Raw genomic sequence first — 17435 nt, 5'->3', positions numbered from 1 at the left:
ATCACAGATTATTAAACATACATCATGTGTAAAACAGTTGCGGGGGAACCACCGTGGGAACGAACATGCAGAACCCAGTGGTCCATGTTTGGGCGTGGACATGCAGTGGTGTATCCTGGGGATCGAGGTTTGCAAGTAGGTCCTGGTGTAAATAGGGGTGCAGATCGCAATGAAGGAGTATAGCAGCATACAGTGGTGAAATGCAGGACTCCAGTGCACAGACCGAAGGTGCAGGAAGATGCCAAAAAGAGAAACCTGAGATGCAAGGGTGCAGGGAGATGCAGCGGTAAGTTGCGGGACTGCAGGGATGTGGTGTGGAGATGCAGCAGGTGGAGGCTTGATCCGAGGGATAAAGTGAGATGCACAAGTACGGGAGGCTGCTGTGTAAACTGCCAGGGTGCAGGAGGTCCAGTGGCTGGAGTGCAAAGACGCAGGACACATTGGTGCGGGATGAGGGAGGCAGTGAGGGGGCGGGCGTTTTGGTGCGGCTGGGTACTTACGGTGCTAAAGTTGCGGTGCGTGCAGTTGCTTCCCCGGAAGGTGCACATCAGTAGCATGTCCCGTAGAGCGTGGCCAGTGCGGTTGTAGAAGTCGGCCATGCTGAAGGGTCCGGGCTTGAAGTGTCGGAAGTTGGCGAGTCTCTGCAGCACGGCCAGGGCGCGGGCCTCGGCTAGGGCGGGTCGGCTGATCTCATGCCGCCGGTCGAGCAGCGCCAGCAACTCGCCCACGTGGAACAGGTCGTTCTGAGTGATCTGCGAGAAGCGGAACTCGTTCAGGTTGCAGATCGTGACAGCGGGGAAGGTGAGGTTGGCAGCAGACACCTCGTCCAGCTTGGTTACGTGCGGGTACTCCAGGTAGTACGCGACTCGCTCCAGGGACACCAGGGCCAGCAGGCTGACGGAGGCCAGGAAGGAGGCGGCCCAGAGCAGGCGGCGGAGTCCGGCGGGTCCCGATCCCAGAATGTGGCTGATGCCGTGCAGTGTGGAGCGGCTGGCGAACGCCTCCAGCGTGACGGGGTGAGTAGGGCCGTCGCCGCCCTCCGAGACCCTGCTCCCGTCCATGGCACCAGCCCCCGGCACACCTCCCCCCTCCCCCGGTCCGGTCCTCCCGCCAACTGACCCACCGATGAACAGGTTCCCACCGCCCCCCTTAGTCCCCGCGGCAGCCGGGTCCCCCGACGACGAGGTCGTCCCCCGTCTCTTATTATCCAGAGGATGCTATGATCTCCCCGCCGCCTGTGATCAACTGACTGTCTGGTGGATGCTCTGGTTCCCCGCCGCCTGACCAGCCGGCAAACAGATCTGCCTCCTGTCCGGTCTCTTCCCGCCGACCGACAGATGAACCGGTCTCCCCGCCCGCCGGTGCTTCACGGACGTTACGGGCTCCCTTCTCTACCCTCCGACCGACGACGGACGGCCCGGTTTTCCTCCACCTCCCGCCGTCTGTCCGACACGCCGATCTCCAACGCCTGCCCACGGCGCTCTCTAGGACCGCGGGAAAGCTCCGTCAGTCGAGCGGAGCGGGACTCGTGAAGGATCCCGGCCCCGCACCGGCTCGCCTGGCCCCTCGCCCCCTCCTCGTTAGCAATCCGGCTGTGTGCGCTGTGCCGACGTGGTTTTGTCAGAGCTTCCCATCGCCGGGCGGCTGGTAACCGGGGAATGGACGGGTTGGGGCGCAGTGAGAAAGGTGTGGTGGGAGGGGCAGGGGTAGTGAAAGGCCCATGAGGGTGAGGAAGGGGATGTCAAGCCAGGGAGGAAAAAGGAGAAGACCTCAACAAACACGTCCTCCCTCCCCAGACAGACATAGCTGCCAAATTCCCCCACACAAAAACACACATACGCCCCTCCTATACACATATTGGTATCATCTTTAGCTATAGGTGAGGTACCAGACGACCTGAGGGGGACTAATGTGCTTTTGATTAGGACTGCAAGGACAGGCCAGGGAACTATAAACAGTTCGTGATGGGAAAATTACTGGTTAGGGGTTTTGAGGGACAGTGTCTACGTGCATTTGGAAAGGCAAGAACTGATTAGGGATAGTCAGCATGGCTTTGTAAGTTGGAGATAATGTCTCACAAGTGAAGAAATGACCAAGAAGATTGGTCAGGCACCACATGGTATGTTGGTCCAGAAGGAGAAATCAAATGGGGATCACCTAGCCAAACTGGATGTAGAACAGCTTGATGGTAGGAGGCAGAGGGTGGTAGTGGAGGGCTGTTTTTCCCCCATATGGGAGGCCAGTGATCAGGTAGGGATTGGTGCTAGGTCAACAGTTAGTTGTATTTTATATTAACAATTTGGATGACAGTCTTGTTAACATAGTAAGTTTGTGAACAGCACCAAGACAGTGAAGAGATTTATCTGTTTCCAAGAGGAATTTAAATCAGCTTTAGAAGTGGACCAAGGCATGGGAAGTGGCATTTATCTCAGACAAGTGTCAGGTGTTGCATTTTGATAAGTTCAATCAGGTCAGGGCATGAGGTAAATGGAAGGCCCTGGAAGTTGTTGAAGATCAGAGGGCAGAGTATATTGTCATTTATATTAACAGTTGACACCATATTAATCAGTGGTAGGTATAATTATAATGTTTAAAACTTTGGACAGGTATGTAGATTGAAAATGTATGAGGGATATTCAATAAATGAGGAAGTGGAACTGGCTCAAGTAGACAACTTGGTTGATATGGATGCACAAGGCCAAAAGGCTTGCTTCCATGCAATATACCTGATGTTTTTCCATTTAAATTTTCTTCCTTTTGCACAGTTGAGCAATGGGGATGCCAGGCAGAATAATGGAATGATCTTGTAGGATGTGGGAAAGCAGGGAGACCTCCAGTGTCCCTGATGACTACACCTGCAAGTGCATTCAGCTGCAGCTTCTTCTGGACCCTGTTACAGAATTGGAGCAGGAACTGAATGAACTCCAGATCATTCAGGAGGCTGAAGGGTTAATCAACAAGATATACAGGAAGGTAGTTACTCCCAAGTGCAAGGCACATAACAGGGTTTTCATCAGGAGAGGAAAGGGAGATAGGCAGCCAGTACACCTGTGGCTGTACCCCTCAACAACAGGCTTTGGATACTGTCGCGGGATTGGGGGGGGGGGCGGTGACCTAGCAGAAGAAGGCTACAGCAGACATGGCTCTGGCACTGAGTTTGGCTCAGGGAGGGATGGTGGAAGAAGAGGAGTGCAGTAGTGACAGCAAATTCAGACAGGAGATTGTGTGGATGTGAAAGAGACACCTAGATGGCATGTTGTCATCCAGGTGCCAGGGGTGTCTCAGATTAAGTCCATAGCATTCTGGGGCGGGGGGGGAGAGGAGAAAGAATTGAGCGGTCAGAAGGTGATACATCTACCAACATAGGTAGGAAAGGGAGGAAGTCCTGAAGAGAATATAGGAAGTAGGTAGGAAGACCTTCAGAGTAGTAATCTCTGGATTGCTACCTGTGCCACATGCCAGTAAGGGTAAAAATAGAATCATTTGGCAGATGAATGCATGGCTGAGGAATTGGTTCAGGGGGGTTAAACTGCAAGAGGTAAAAAGACCCTGATGGGACTTATATTCAGGCTTCCGAACTGTAACCAGGATGTGAGGTACAAATTCCAATGGGATATAGAAAAGGTATGTAAAAAGGGCAATGTTACAATAGTTATGGGGGATTTCAATATGCAGGTAGATGGGGAAAATCAGGTTTGTGCTGAGTCCCAAGAGAGAATTTGTAGAACACCTATGGGATGGCTTTTTAGAGTAGCTTGTGGTTGACCTCAATAGGGGATCGGGTGTTGCATAATGCAGTGGTTCCCAACCTCCGGGCCATGGACTGATACCAGGCCGCGAAGCATGCAGGGGTGCAGCGGTAGCCGGAGTGCACCCAGCACATCTTTAAGAAAGAAGCCGAAATAAACAAGCTAATTAATTAGGTGCCGCCTAGAAGCCAGTCTTCATTAGAGGAACTGAGGTGGAAAGGGTCAATAATCATAAATTCTTTGGCATTAGGGATCAACATTTCTCTCTGAAAAGTGTCAGAGGATCTGTCCTGGGACCAGCAGGTAACTGTCGTTACAAAGAAAGCACGGCAGCGCCTATACTTGATTAGAAGTTTGTATAGGTTCAACATGTCACCTCGATCTTAACAGCCCTGTCTTTTCAGCCTGGTGTTTAAATTGACTAAACAATGGAACAGCTAAAGGCTCCAGCGCCCTGGAAAGAGGAGTGAACATCACATAGAGCAAGCGGAATTGGCAATCGCCTCTGATCTGGGCTAATTTTTACGTGCCAGGCAGCACCTAATTAATTAGCTTATTTCGGCTTTTTTCTTAAAGACGTGCTGGGTGCGCTCTGGCTACCACTGCACCCCTGTATGCTTTGTGGCCCAGTATCAGTCCGTAGCCCGGAGGTTGGGGACCACTGGCGGAATGAACCAGATTTGATTAGGGAGCTAAGGTAAAGGAACCCTTAGGAGACAGTGATCATAATATGACAAAATTCACCCTGCAGGTTGAGAGAGAGAAGTCAGATGTATCAGTATTATAGTGGAGTAAAGGGAATTACAGAGGTGTAAGCTGGCTAAAGTTGATTGGAAGGGGACACTAGCAGGGAATACAGCAGAACAACCATGGCTGGAGTTCCTGGGGACAATTTGAAAGGCACAAGATAGATACATCCCAAAGTAGTAGTAGTTTTCTAAAGGGAGGAAGAGAGAACTGTGGTTAAACAAGGGAAGTCAAAGACAGCGTAAAAGCAAAAGAGGGCATATAGCAAAAATTAGTGGGAAGGTAGAGGATTGGGGGGGGGATTTTAAAAACCAACAGAAGGCAACTAAGAAGTCCTTGAAGAGAAAAGATATGAAGGTAAGCTAGCTAATAATACAAAAGAGGATGGATACCCAGAAGTCCCCCCCCCCCCCCGCCAGATATACAAAGAGTAAGTGAGGCAAGAATGGATATCAGACTGCTGGAAAATATGGCTGGAGAGGTAGTAATGCAGGACAAAAATGACAAATGTAATAATTATAGCGTGTCAGTCTTCATTGTGGAAGACATGAGCAATATGCCAGAAATTCAAGAAGGTCAGGAAACAGAAGTGAGCACTAAGATTAAGGTGCTTGGGGAAGCTGAAAGGTCTGAATGTAGAGAGATCATCTGGACCAGGTGGACTATTCCCCAGGTTCTGAAAGAGGTGGCTGAAGAGATTGTGGAGACATTTCAAAAATCGCTAGATTCTAGAATGGTTCCAAAGGACTAGAAGATTGCAAATGTCACTCCACTCTTCAAGGGAGGGAGGGAGAAGAAAGGAAATTATAGACCTGTTAGCCTGACTTCAGTGGGTGGGAAAATGTTGAAGTCTATTATTAAGGATGAAATTTCAGAGTAACTTGGAAGCACATGATAAAGCAGATCAAAGTGAGCATGGTTTCCTTGAAGGAAAATCTTGCCTGGCAAATCTGTTGGAATTCTTTAAGAAAATAACAGGCAGGATAGATAGAGGAGTCAGTAGCTGCTGTACATGTGGATTTTTAGCAGGCGTTTGACAAAATGCCATACATGAGGCTGCTTAAAATACGAGCCCATACTATTACAGGAAAGATATTAGCATGGATAGAATATTGGCTGACTGGCAGAAGGCAACGAGTGGGAATAAAGGGCCCTTTTCTGGTTAGCTGCCAGTGACTAGAGGTGTTCTGCAGCAGTCTGTATTAGGACGCTTTTCTCATTATATATCAGTGATTTGGATAACAGAATTAATGGTTCTGTTGCCAGTTTTGTGGACGATATTAAGATAGGTAGAGGGCAAGTAGCATTGAGGAATCAGTAAGTCTATAGAAGCACATAGATTAGGAGAATGGCTAAAGTGGCAGAATGAATATTGTGTAGGGAAGTGTAATGTGTTAGAAAGAATAAAAGTTATAGACTTTTTTCTCAACGGAGAAAATTCAAATATCGGTGTAAAGAGACTTGTGAGTCCTCGTGCAGCATTCCCTAAAGGTTACTTTGCAGGTTGAGTCAGTGGCAAGGCAGGCAAATGCAAGTTAGCATTCATTTCAAGAGGACTAGAATATAAAAGCAAGGATGTAATGCTGAGGCTTTATAAAGCATTGGTTAGATTGCACTTGGAGTATTATGAGCAGTTTTGGGCCCCTTATTGGAGAAAAGATGTGCTGGAGTTGGAGAGATTGAGGTGCACAGGATTTATTCCAGGAATGAAAGAGTTAATGTATGAGGAGCATTTGATGGCTCTGGGCCTATACTTGGAGTTCCATTGCCACAGACAGCTGTGGAACCGAAGTCCACTGAGTATAATTAGAGGTTGATAGGTTCTTGATTAGTCAGGGCATCAAATGTTATGTGGACAAGGCAGGAGAATGGGGTCGAGGGGGGATAATAAACCAGCCATAATGGAATAATGGAGCAGACTTGATGGGCTGAATGGCCTAATTCTGCTACGTCTGTAGTGCACACTGACCCATGTAATATGAACATACACTGTCACTCATTCTCACACAAACACTATCCCCATTCTGCCATGGAGACAGCCTCCAACACACACTGTTGCACACAGCATCTTTCATTCACACTTTCATGAACAAGATATACACGCACACAATCCAACAGCATGTCTTGATACAAGAGACTGTGGCTGTTGAAGAGATTTGATACATCAACAAAAACACTCAAACTTTATATAGGGACCGTTGAGAGCATTCCAACAGACTTCCTCACTGTCTGGTGTGGTGGGGGGGTGGGGTTGGTACTGCACAGGACTGAAAGCAGCTGCAGAGGGTCATAAATTTAGTCAGTTCCATCTTGGATACTAGCCTACATAGTACCCAAGACATCTTCAAGGAGCGGTATCTCAGAAAGGCAGCGTCCATTATTAAGGGCACTCAGGGCATGCCCTTTTCTCACTGTTACCATCAGTTAGGAGGTACAGAAGCCTGAAGGCACACACTCTGATTCAGGAACAGCTTCTTCCCCTCTGCCATCCAATTCCTACATGGACATTGAACCCATGAACACTACCTCCCTTTTTTAATATATATTTCTGTTTTTGCACAATTTTTAATCTATTTGATATGTATACTGTAATTTTTCTTTTTCTTCAATTTTATGTATTGCATTGAACTGCTGCTAAGTTAACAAATTTCATGACATATGCTAGTGATAATAAACCTGATTCTGATTTTGTACCACACTTTTGTACATTATTGCTCTACATTACAGCATTTGCAGCCTTGTGCCTGACACATTTATACATTCATTTAATAACATGGGACACACACTTCTGTACACTTACAAACACATCCTGTCAGCCCACATCATGGGCCAAAGGGCCCATATTGTGTTGCACTGTTCTATCTTTACAGCAATACTCAGTCACACACTTCAGACATTATGACATGCAGAAAGCTTCCTGCTCTCAGACATGCACAAAACCCAATAGACATGATGCATTCAAGCAGTCTTGCCCCTCTAACTCACAAAAACAAATACCGATATTAAAAAACACTTGTAACATTACTTGTTGCAGTAATGTATCAGGCCATCCCTGCAAGCTGCAATGTGTTGACATTCAGAACCTATATCAATTTGTTTAAGATTCTGCCCCCAAACCATCTGATGATCCCAGCAACTAGAGAAGGAAGAGCCCATGAGAGCAATGGAAGAGAGCGTGAGGTCTGTGCATCTGCGTTCATGAGCATTCTGACTGGCTACATCGTCTGGTATGGATCAGATCGAAGTAAACTGCAGAGAATTGTAGAATTAGCTCCATCATAGGTACTAGCCTCCGTAGTATCCAAGACAGCAAGGAGTGTTGTCCATCATTAAGGTCCCCCACCACCCAGGACATGCCCCCTTCTCATTGTTACCATCAGGAAGGAGATACAGAAGCCTGAAGGCATGCAGCTTCATTGTCCGCTTTTTACCCTCTGTCATCTGATTTCTAAATCAACATTGAACCCACGAACACTACCTCACTACTTACTTAATTTCTGTTTTTGCACTACTTATTTTAACCATTAAATATACATATACAGTAATTTTTTCTGTATTATCATGTATTGCATTGTACTGCTAACAAATCTGACAACATATGCCAGTGATATTAAACCTGATTCTGATGTGTGAGCAAATCTTCCTCCAGCTGTATGTATAAAAATAAAACTTGCAACAGTACAACACAGGAACAGACCTTTTAACCCACAATATTCGTGCTAACCATGATGCTATTTTAAACTGCATGTCTGCCTGCTCTTTATCCATATCCCATCATTCCCTGCATCTTCATATACTGGTCTACTGTGTCATGAACATTGCCATCTTGTCTCCTTCCATCACCTATCCTGGCAACACATACTATGCTGTTAACATTCTGGGTCTTCTGTACATTTTCCCACTCTCACTTGTGTCTCCAGTGTTTGATATTTCCGCTCTGGGGAAAGACTGACTGTGTGCACATTTATGTGTATATGCTAGCACGGGCGCGAGGTTTGATGTTTCCAATTCAGGAATGCCTTGTACTTGTGGCTTATTAGTGCCTGGTAATTCTCATCAAACCAGTCCTGGTGCTTTCTGATGAAGAAGCGAACAGTTTAATGGAGGAGCAGTCCTTCCAGACACTACAGGGATCAACAGTTGCTTAGATGCATTGTCTAACTATCTCTAACTTTTATTATTGGCCATAGTACAGAGGCAGTGCTTGTGTTGACCATACTCAGAAGTCAATCTTACTTAAGTGAATAAGAGGATGGAAATTACACTCAACATCCACAAAACAGTCCTCTACCAACTTGCTCCACTCTACAACATCAAATTGTATGGCATACTTGCCTGCATTGGTTTGGGTATTGAGTATATAAGTCATGTTGCAGTTGTGGTTGAGCTATATTCTTTTGGTACTGCGCAGGAATTGGTTGTTGACTTCTGAAGGAGTAGCGGACTGCACGACCCAATTTACGTCGGTGGTGCGCAAGTGAAATAGGTTAAAAGCTTTAAGTTCCTCGGGGTCAATATCACAAATGACCAGACTTGGTCCAACCAAGCAGAGTCCACTGCTAAGAAGGCCCACCAGCACCTTTACTTCCTGAGAAAACTAAAGAAATTTGGCCTGTCCTCTAAAACACTCACTAATTTTTATAGATGCACCATAGAAAGCATTCTTCTAGGGTGCATCACAACCTGCTATGGAAGTTGTCCTGTCCAAGACCGAAAGAAGCTGTAGAAGATCGTGAACACAGCCCAGCACATCACACAAACCAACCTTTCATCCTTGGATTCACTTTACACTGCATGCTGTCAGAGCAGTGCTGCCAGGATAATCAAGGACACGACCCACCCAGCCAACACACTTTCCTTCCCTCTTCCCTCCAGGAGAAGGCTCAGGAGCTTGAAGACTCGTACGGCCAGATTTGGAAACAGCTTCTTTCCAACTGTGATAAGTCTGCTGAAGGGATCCTGACCCAGATCTGGGCCGTACTCTCCAAATACCCAGACCTGCCTCTCGGTTTTTTTTGCACTACCTTACTTTCCATTTTTCTATTTTCTATTTATGATTTATAATTTAAATTTTTAATATTTACTATCAGTTTGTAATCCAGGGAATGGGAAGCACAGAATCAAATATCGCTGTGATGATTGTACGTTCTAGTATCAATTGTTTGGCGACAATAAAGTTTAAAGCACTGCTGGGCGGCTGTCATAACGCGCAGTCAGTGTGAACGGCATGGGAGTTAAATTGTAAAATAAGCTTTTTTGACTAGATCCCCTAAATCGATTTGATTGAGTCTATCTTTGTAGTACTGTTGTGCAATTTTGATTGGCTCATTGCAAGAAGAATGTGGAGACTTTGGAGAGGGTAAATAAGAGGTTCACCAAGATTGACAAGTGTATGACAGGTACAACGATAGGAAAACTGTAGAGGGATGTGGGTCTGATGTGGGCACATGGAATTACGAGTGGTCAGCGTCACAGCCAGCATGGATGAGTTGGGCTGAAGGGCTGTCTCTGCTGTAGGATTAAGAATCTACAACAGGCCCATGAGAATACAAGGTCACCATTTCCTGAACTACCATACCATCCAACATCAGCACCTCTTCCCCAATAAATCAGACAATCTTTCTGCATTTCTCATTCAATTCTGAATGTTATTTATTGAATCCCTATGTTCAAAGGCAGGGTCAGTGTTCTTGGCCACAAAATCTGCTGGTGGAGGTTTCCTTAAATACAGCTTAGAATCAGGTATCCATTTGAGGGAGAACATACTTGAGGGAAGGAGACATTGGGAACCTGCTCTCCATAGGGGAACCTGGACATTTTACCCAAAAGCCAGCCAAGTTGGGATCAGTGTTTTCCAAGACCAAAGAAGGGCAGCAGAGGATGGGGTCAGAGTCTGCAGCCAATGTCCTGGAACAGTAGGATAGATAAGAGACTCAGACAACTGGTCAATATTGGTTCAAAGTGCACCTCTCCTGATCCATTCCTTATCAGCACAACTGCAATCAACACAAAGACACACTGATATTTAGGTGAGGGAGGGCCTTCAGGTTATCTAGGATTTAAGTGAAGATCACTGGGTTAACAACTTACATTTCGTGTCTCAGTCCAGTTGGAGCTCATTTTAGGTTTCTTCTTAATTCCCCCAACATTGAGAGCAAAGCTTAATCAGCCATTCAGCCCATCAAATGTGTTCCACCATTCAATCTTGGCTGATTTTTGTAATTCCCATTGTCTTTTATCTGTAACCCTTGAACTCCCTCCCCAAACAATCAAGAGCCTATCAATCTCTGCCTTAAATACACCTAGTAACAACTCCACAAGCCCTTTGTTTTAAAGAAACATCATTTTATTGAGGCTGTGCCACATCCTCTACACATTTACTCTATCCAGTCTCAATCTTTTGGCATTTCACCTTCTGTAGCCATTACAATGCTATCATTTTACAGATTAAGATATAGCAGGATCCCAGTAAGATGCCAACACTGGAGTTGTAGTAGCACCAGCTAGTGGAGCTGCCTCACAGCACAAGAGACCCAGTTTCAATCTTGATATCCAATGTTGTCCACGTAGAGTTGGCATGTTCTCCATGAGTGGTCCAGTTTCCTCCCACATCCTAAGACACGGTTGGTGGGTTAACTGCCTCTGTAGATTTCCCCCACTATGGTTGAGGGGTAGAATCTGGGAAAATTGATCAGATGTGGGGAGAACATGCTAGGATGGGATTACTATAAACAGGTGTTTGGTGGTCAGCACAGACTGAAATAGCTGAAGGGCCCCATTTCCATGTTTTATACCATCTACTAAGTTTGACAGGTTCCTCTTCAGTAACACAATGAAGGCAATGATGAAAATATTGGTTTCAATGGTGTCTGGCTGGGTTCACTGTACAAACATCCATGGAGTAACTGACCAAGGAAAGTATCCTCATGACTATTGTCCAGTAGTACTTGTAGACTTGGATCTGTTCCATTTTGCCTACTGGCACAAGAAGTCCACAGCAGATGCAATTTCATTGCTTCTTCACTCAAACCTGGAACAGCAAAGTGACATACATCAGGATGCTCTTTGACTGTAGCTTGGCATTCATCTTTTCAAAACTAATCAATAAGCTTCAGCATTTTGCCTGAATACATCCTGGATCCTTGATTTCCTCACTTTCAGACCCCAGTTTGGATTGTCAGCATCTCCACAGTCTCCACAAGGTGCACCACAAGGCTGTGTACTTAAGCTCCTACTCCACTTGCTTTACACTTATGACTGTGTGGCTAAGCACAGCTCCAATGCCATATTTAAATTTGCCAATGACACCACTGTCATTGGCCAAATCAATGGTGGTGACAAATCAGCATATAGGCAGAGACTGAAAATCTGGTTGAGTCATGCTACAACAACCTCTCACTCAGTGTCTGCAAAACCAAGGAGCTAGTTGTCTTCAGCAGGAAACTAGGGGTCCATAAGCCAGTCCTCATCAGGAGATCATAGGTGGAGAGGGTCAGCAACTTTAAATTCCTTGGTGTTATTTCAGAGGACCCATCCTGGACCCAGCACAAGTGCAATTATGAAGATAGCACAGCAGCACCTCTAATCCCTTAGAAATTTGTGAAGATCAGGCATGACATCCATTACCTTGACAAACTTCTATAGATGTTGAGTGGAGTACATTGACTTGTTGGATCACAGCCTGGTATGGAAACACTAATGCCCTTGAACAGAAAATCCTACAAAAAATAGTGGATACGGCTCAGTCCATCACGGGTAAAGCGCTCACCACTACTGAGCACATTTACATGGAGAGCTGTTGCAGGAAAGCAGCATCCATCATCGGGGTCTCCACCATCCAGGTCATGCTCTTTGCACTGCTGCTATCAGGAAAATACTACAGAAGCCTTACAACCCACACCAACAGGTTCAGGAACAGTTATTCCACTGAGGATAACTTCACTCAACCCCATCATTATACTGTCCCCACAACCTAGGGACTCGCTTTCAAGGACTCCATCTCATGTTCTCGATATTTATTGCTTTTTTCCTTTTATATTTGCAGTTTGTCATTTTTTGTCCATCCTGTTGGGCGTGGTTTTTCACTGTGACATTGCTGTACATGGTGACATATATACTTTGAACTTTTGAGATTTCCTTCCTGACAGGAGTGGAGGTGGTTTATAGCTGGTTTGTTACTCACCCCAGCTTTATTCTCCAGACTGATCTAGCAAATTCCCTCACTTCCTTCACAGCCCTGACACTACCCAAGGGAATGTGAAACTTTACTGCATTCACTGCTCAAAGCTTCCAGGAAATGATCAAAAGGATCAAAATGATCAATGAACCCCCAAAACACAAGACCATAAGACATAGGAATATAATTGGGACATTTGCTCATCACATCTGCTCTGCTATTTGATCATGGCTGATTTCTCAACCCCATTTTCCTGCCTGTAACCTTTGACCCAATTACTAATTAAGTACCTTTCAACTTCTGTTTTAAATATATCTAATGACCTGGCCTCCACAGCCACCTGTGACAATGAATTCCACAGATTAATCACTATGGCTAAAGAAATTCCTCATTTCTGTTCTAAAGGAACATCCTTTTACTATGAGACTGTGCCGTCTGGCCCTAAACTCTCCCATTATAGGAAACATCCTCTCCACATCCATTATCTGGGTCTTTTAATATTCAATGGACCTCAATGAGATCCCCTCATTCTTCTGAATTCCAGTGAGTATAGGCCCAGAGCCAAACACTCCTCACATTAACCTTTCATTCCAGATTATTCTTGTAAATCTCCTCTGGACCCACTCCAATGGCAGCACATCTTTTCTTACAGGGGCCCAAAACTGCTCACAATACTCCAAATGTGATCTGATCCATGTCTTAAAGCCTCAGCATTACATCTTTGCTTTTACATTCTAGTCCTCAAAATGCATTTGCCTTCCTTACCACATGGAAGTTAACTTTTAGGGAATCCTTCACAAGGACTTCCAAGTCTCTTTGCACCTCTGATTTCTGAATTTGCACCCCATTTAGAAAATAGTCCTCATCTTTATTCCTTCGACCAAAGTACACAACCATACACTTCCCTACACTATATTCCATCTCCAAGAGAAGGTCTGCAGATGCTGGGAATCCAAAGCAACACAAAATGCTGGAGGAACTCAGCAGATCATGTAGCATCTATGGAAATGAATAAAGAATTGATGTTTTGGGCAGAAACCCTGATTTAAGACTAAGGTGGGAGGGAAGGCACCAGAATAAAAGGGTGGGGGAAAGGAAGGAGGCAGACTGAAAGGTGCTTTTTCTATTTGCCGCTGGGTTTATTTTTTGCCCATTCTCCTAATCTGTTCAAGTCCTTCAGCAGACTGCTTCCTCGACACTATCTGCCTCCTCCACCTACTTTTGTATCTTCCACGGATTTGGCCACAGGCCCTCACTTACCTGTTGGATTGGAAGTAGCCACTCAGCACATCCCACTTGCATACATGAAGCATCCTATCTTGATGCACCCCAGTTTGGCACAGCAACTGCTTATACCAAGACCACAAGACCAGGTGTGGGGGGGGGGGGGGGGAGGAGATGAACTTGAAACATAAGGATGGAGATAAAGGGAAAGTGAGAATAAGTTAAGGAAGACAGCAGAATCAACAGAGCAGAAAGCTCAAGGAGGGATCGTACAGTATGGCCAAGTGAAATAGGAATTGATATGGGAGGTGAGGGGAGTAATGAATTAAAAATATTATATGAATGCACGGAGTATAAGAAATAAAGTGGATGAGCTTGAGGCACAGTTGGAAATTGGTAAGTATGATGTTGTGGGAATAACAGAGACATGGCTTCAAGTGGACAGGGCCTGGGAAATGAATATTCAAGGCTTTACTGTACATCCTATTGAAAGGACAGACTGATGGGCAGAGGGGGTGGGGTGGCTCTGTTGGTGAGGAATGATATTCAGTCCCTTGCGAGGGGGGACATAGAATCAGGAGACAGAGTCAGAATGGTTAGAACTGAGAAATTCTAAGGGTAGAAAGACCCTAGTAGGAGTTATCTACAGGCCCCCAAACAGTAGTCTGGATGTAGGGTGTAAGTTGAATCAAGAGTTAAAATTGGCATGTTGCAAAGGTAATGCTACAGTTGTTATGGGGGACTTCAACATGCAGGTAGACTGGAGGAATCAGGTTGGTACTGGACCCCAAGAAAGGGAGTTTGTGGAGTCCCTCTGAGATGAATTCTTAGAACAGCTTGTACTGGAGCCTACCAGAGAGAACGCAATTCTAGATTTAGTATTGTGCAATGAACCGGATTTGATCAGGGACCTCGAGGTAAAGGAGCCATTAGTAGTTAGTGACCATAATGTGATAAGTTTTAATCTACAATTTGAGAGGGAGAAGGGAAACTCGGAAGTGTCAGTATTACAGTTGAACAAAGGGAATATGGTGCTATGAGGGAGGAGCTGGCCAAAGTTCAATGGAACAATACCCTAGCAGGGATGACAGTGGAACAGCAATGGCAAGTGTTTCTGGGAATAATGCGGAAGGTGCAGGATCAGTTTGTTCCGAAGAGGAAGAAAGATCCTAAGGGGAGGCCATGACTGACAAGGGAAGTAATGGACAGTATAAAAATAAAAGAGTAGTATAACATAGCAAAGACGAGTGGGAAGCCGGAGGATTGGGAAACTTTTAAAGAGCAACAGAACTAACTAAAAAGGCAATACGCGGAGAAAAAAAATGAGGTAGGAAGGTAAACTAGCCAATAATATAAAGGAGGATAGTAAAAGCTTCTGTAGGTATGTGAAAAGGAAAAAAATAGTTAAGACCAAAATTGGGCCCTTGAAGACAGAAGCGGGTGAATTTATTATGGGGAACAAGGAAATGGCAGACGAGTTGAACAGGTACTTTGGATCTGTCTTCACTAGGGAAGACAAACAATCTCCCAGATGTAATAGTGACCAAAGGACCTAGGGTAATGGATGAACTGAAGGAAATTTATATCAGGCAGGAAATGGTGTTGGATAGGCTGTTAAGTCCCCAGGACCTGATGGTCTGCATCCCAGGGTGCTTAAGGAGGTGGGTTTAGAAATTGTGGACACATTGGTCATCATTTTCCAATGTTCTATAGATTCAAGATCAGTTCCTGTGGATTGGAGGGTGGCTAATATTGTCCCTCTCTTCAAGAAGGGAGAGAGAGAGAAAACAGGGAATTATAGACCGGTTAGCCTGATGTCGGTGGTGGGAAAGATGCTGGAGTCAATTGTAAAAAATGAGATTATGACACATCTGGATAGCAGTAACAGGATCGGTCCGAGTCAGCATGGATTTACAGAGGGGAAATCGTGCTTGACTAATCTTCTGGAATTTTTTTTGAGGATGTAACTATGAAAATGGACAAGGGAGAGCCAGTGGATGTAGTGTACCTGGACTTTCAAAAAGCCTTTGATAAAGTCCCACATAGGAGATTAGTGGGCAAAATTAGGACACATGGTATTGGGGGCAGAGTACTGACATGGATTGAAAATTGGCTGGCTGACAGAAAACAAAGAGTAGCGATTAACGGCTCCCTTTTGGAATGGCAGGCAGTGACCAGTGGGGTACAGCAGGGTTCAGTGCTGGGACCGCAGCTGTTTACAATATATAATGATTTAGATGAGGGAATTAAAAGTAACATTAGCAAATTTGCCAATGACACGAAGTGTGAAATGTGAGGAGGATGTTATGAGAATGCAGGGTGACTTGGACAGGCTGGGTGAGTAGGCAGATGCAGTTTAATGTGGATAAATGTGAGGTTATCCACTTTGGTGGTAAAAACAGGAAGGCAGATTATTATCTAAATGGAGTCAAGTTAGGAAAAGGGGAAGCACAACGAAATCTAGGTGTTCTTGTACATCAATCACTGAAAGCAAGCATGCAAGTGCAGCAGGCAGTGAAGAAAGCTAATGGCATGCTGGCCTTCATAACAAGAGGAATTGAGTACAAGAGCAAAGAGGTCCTTCTGCAGCTGTGCAGGACCCTGGTGAGACCACACCTGGAGTACTGTGTGCAGTTTTGGTCTCCAAATTTGAGGAAGGTCATTCTTGCTATTGAGGGAGTGCAGCATAGGTTCACAAGGTTAATTCCCAGGATGGCGGGACTGTCATATGTCAAAAGATTGGAGCAACTGGGCTTGTATACTCTGGAATTTAGAAGGCTAAGAGGGGATCTTATTGAAACATTTAAGATTATTAAGGGATTGGACACACTAGAGGCAGGAAGCATGTTCCTGCTGATGGGTGAGTCCAGAACCAGAGGCCACAGTTTAAGAATTAGGGGTAGGCCATTTAGGACGGAGTTGAGGAAAAACTTTTTCACCCAGAGAGTGGTGGATATATGGAATGCTCTGCCTCAGAAGGCTGTGGAAGCCAAGTCTCTGGATGCTTTCAAGAGAGATATGGATAGAGCTCTTAAAGATAGCGGAATCAAAGGTTATGGGGATAAGGCAGGAAGTGGATACTGATTGTGGATGATCAGCCATGATCATAGTGAATGGCGGTGCTGGCTCGAAGGACTGAATGGCCTACTCCTGCACCTACTGTCTAAATTGCAGAGTTGTGAACACAGCTCAGTCCATCACGCAAACCAGCCTCCCCTCCTTTGCCTGCATTCCTGATGCTTCAGAAAAACAGCAAAAGTAATCAAGGACCCCTTCCACAACAGCCATTCTGTCTCCTCTCAACTTCCATTCAGCAGAAGCTTGAACATGCATCACCAGGTCAATAACAGCTCCTATTTTCTGTTAGACTCTTGAAGATGAGCAACACACAAAATGCTGGAGGAACTCAGTAGGCCAGGCAGCACCTATTGGAAAAGAGTAAACAGTTAGCATTTTGGGCCGAAACCTTTCGGCAAGACTGGAGATGAGCTCCTGATCTCCCAATCTACCTCATCATGGCATTTGCACTTTGTCTAGCT

At 45.4% G+C, this 17435-nt stretch overlaps 1 protein-coding gene across 1 annotated transcript in view; it reads left to right on the top strand.

The window, feature by feature from the left end:
• The first annotated feature begins 561 nt into the window (after positions 1-561).
• The window catches only part of LOC140197257 (SWI/SNF-related matrix-associated actin-dependent regulator of chromatin subfamily D member 3-like), an 88783-nt gene continuing 71909 nt past the window's right edge, over positions 562-17435 (top strand). Inside the window, exon 1 of the mRNA XM_072257181.1 lies at positions 562-1016. Coding sequence (XP_072113282.1) covers positions 693-1016 — 324 coding nt within the window. The 5' untranslated portion in view covers positions 562-692. The remainder of the gene's footprint in view (positions 1017-17435) is intronic.

This window comes from Mobula birostris, chromosome 1 (assembly GCF_030028105.1).
Source record: "Mobula birostris isolate sMobBir1 chromosome 1, sMobBir1.hap1, whole genome shotgun sequence".
NCBI classification, from domain to species: Eukaryota; Metazoa; Chordata; class Chondrichthyes; order Myliobatiformes; family Myliobatidae; genus Mobula; species Mobula birostris.
Note: the sequence above shows the minus strand (reverse complement) of the source record. Positions and strands in the feature narration are given on the sequence as shown.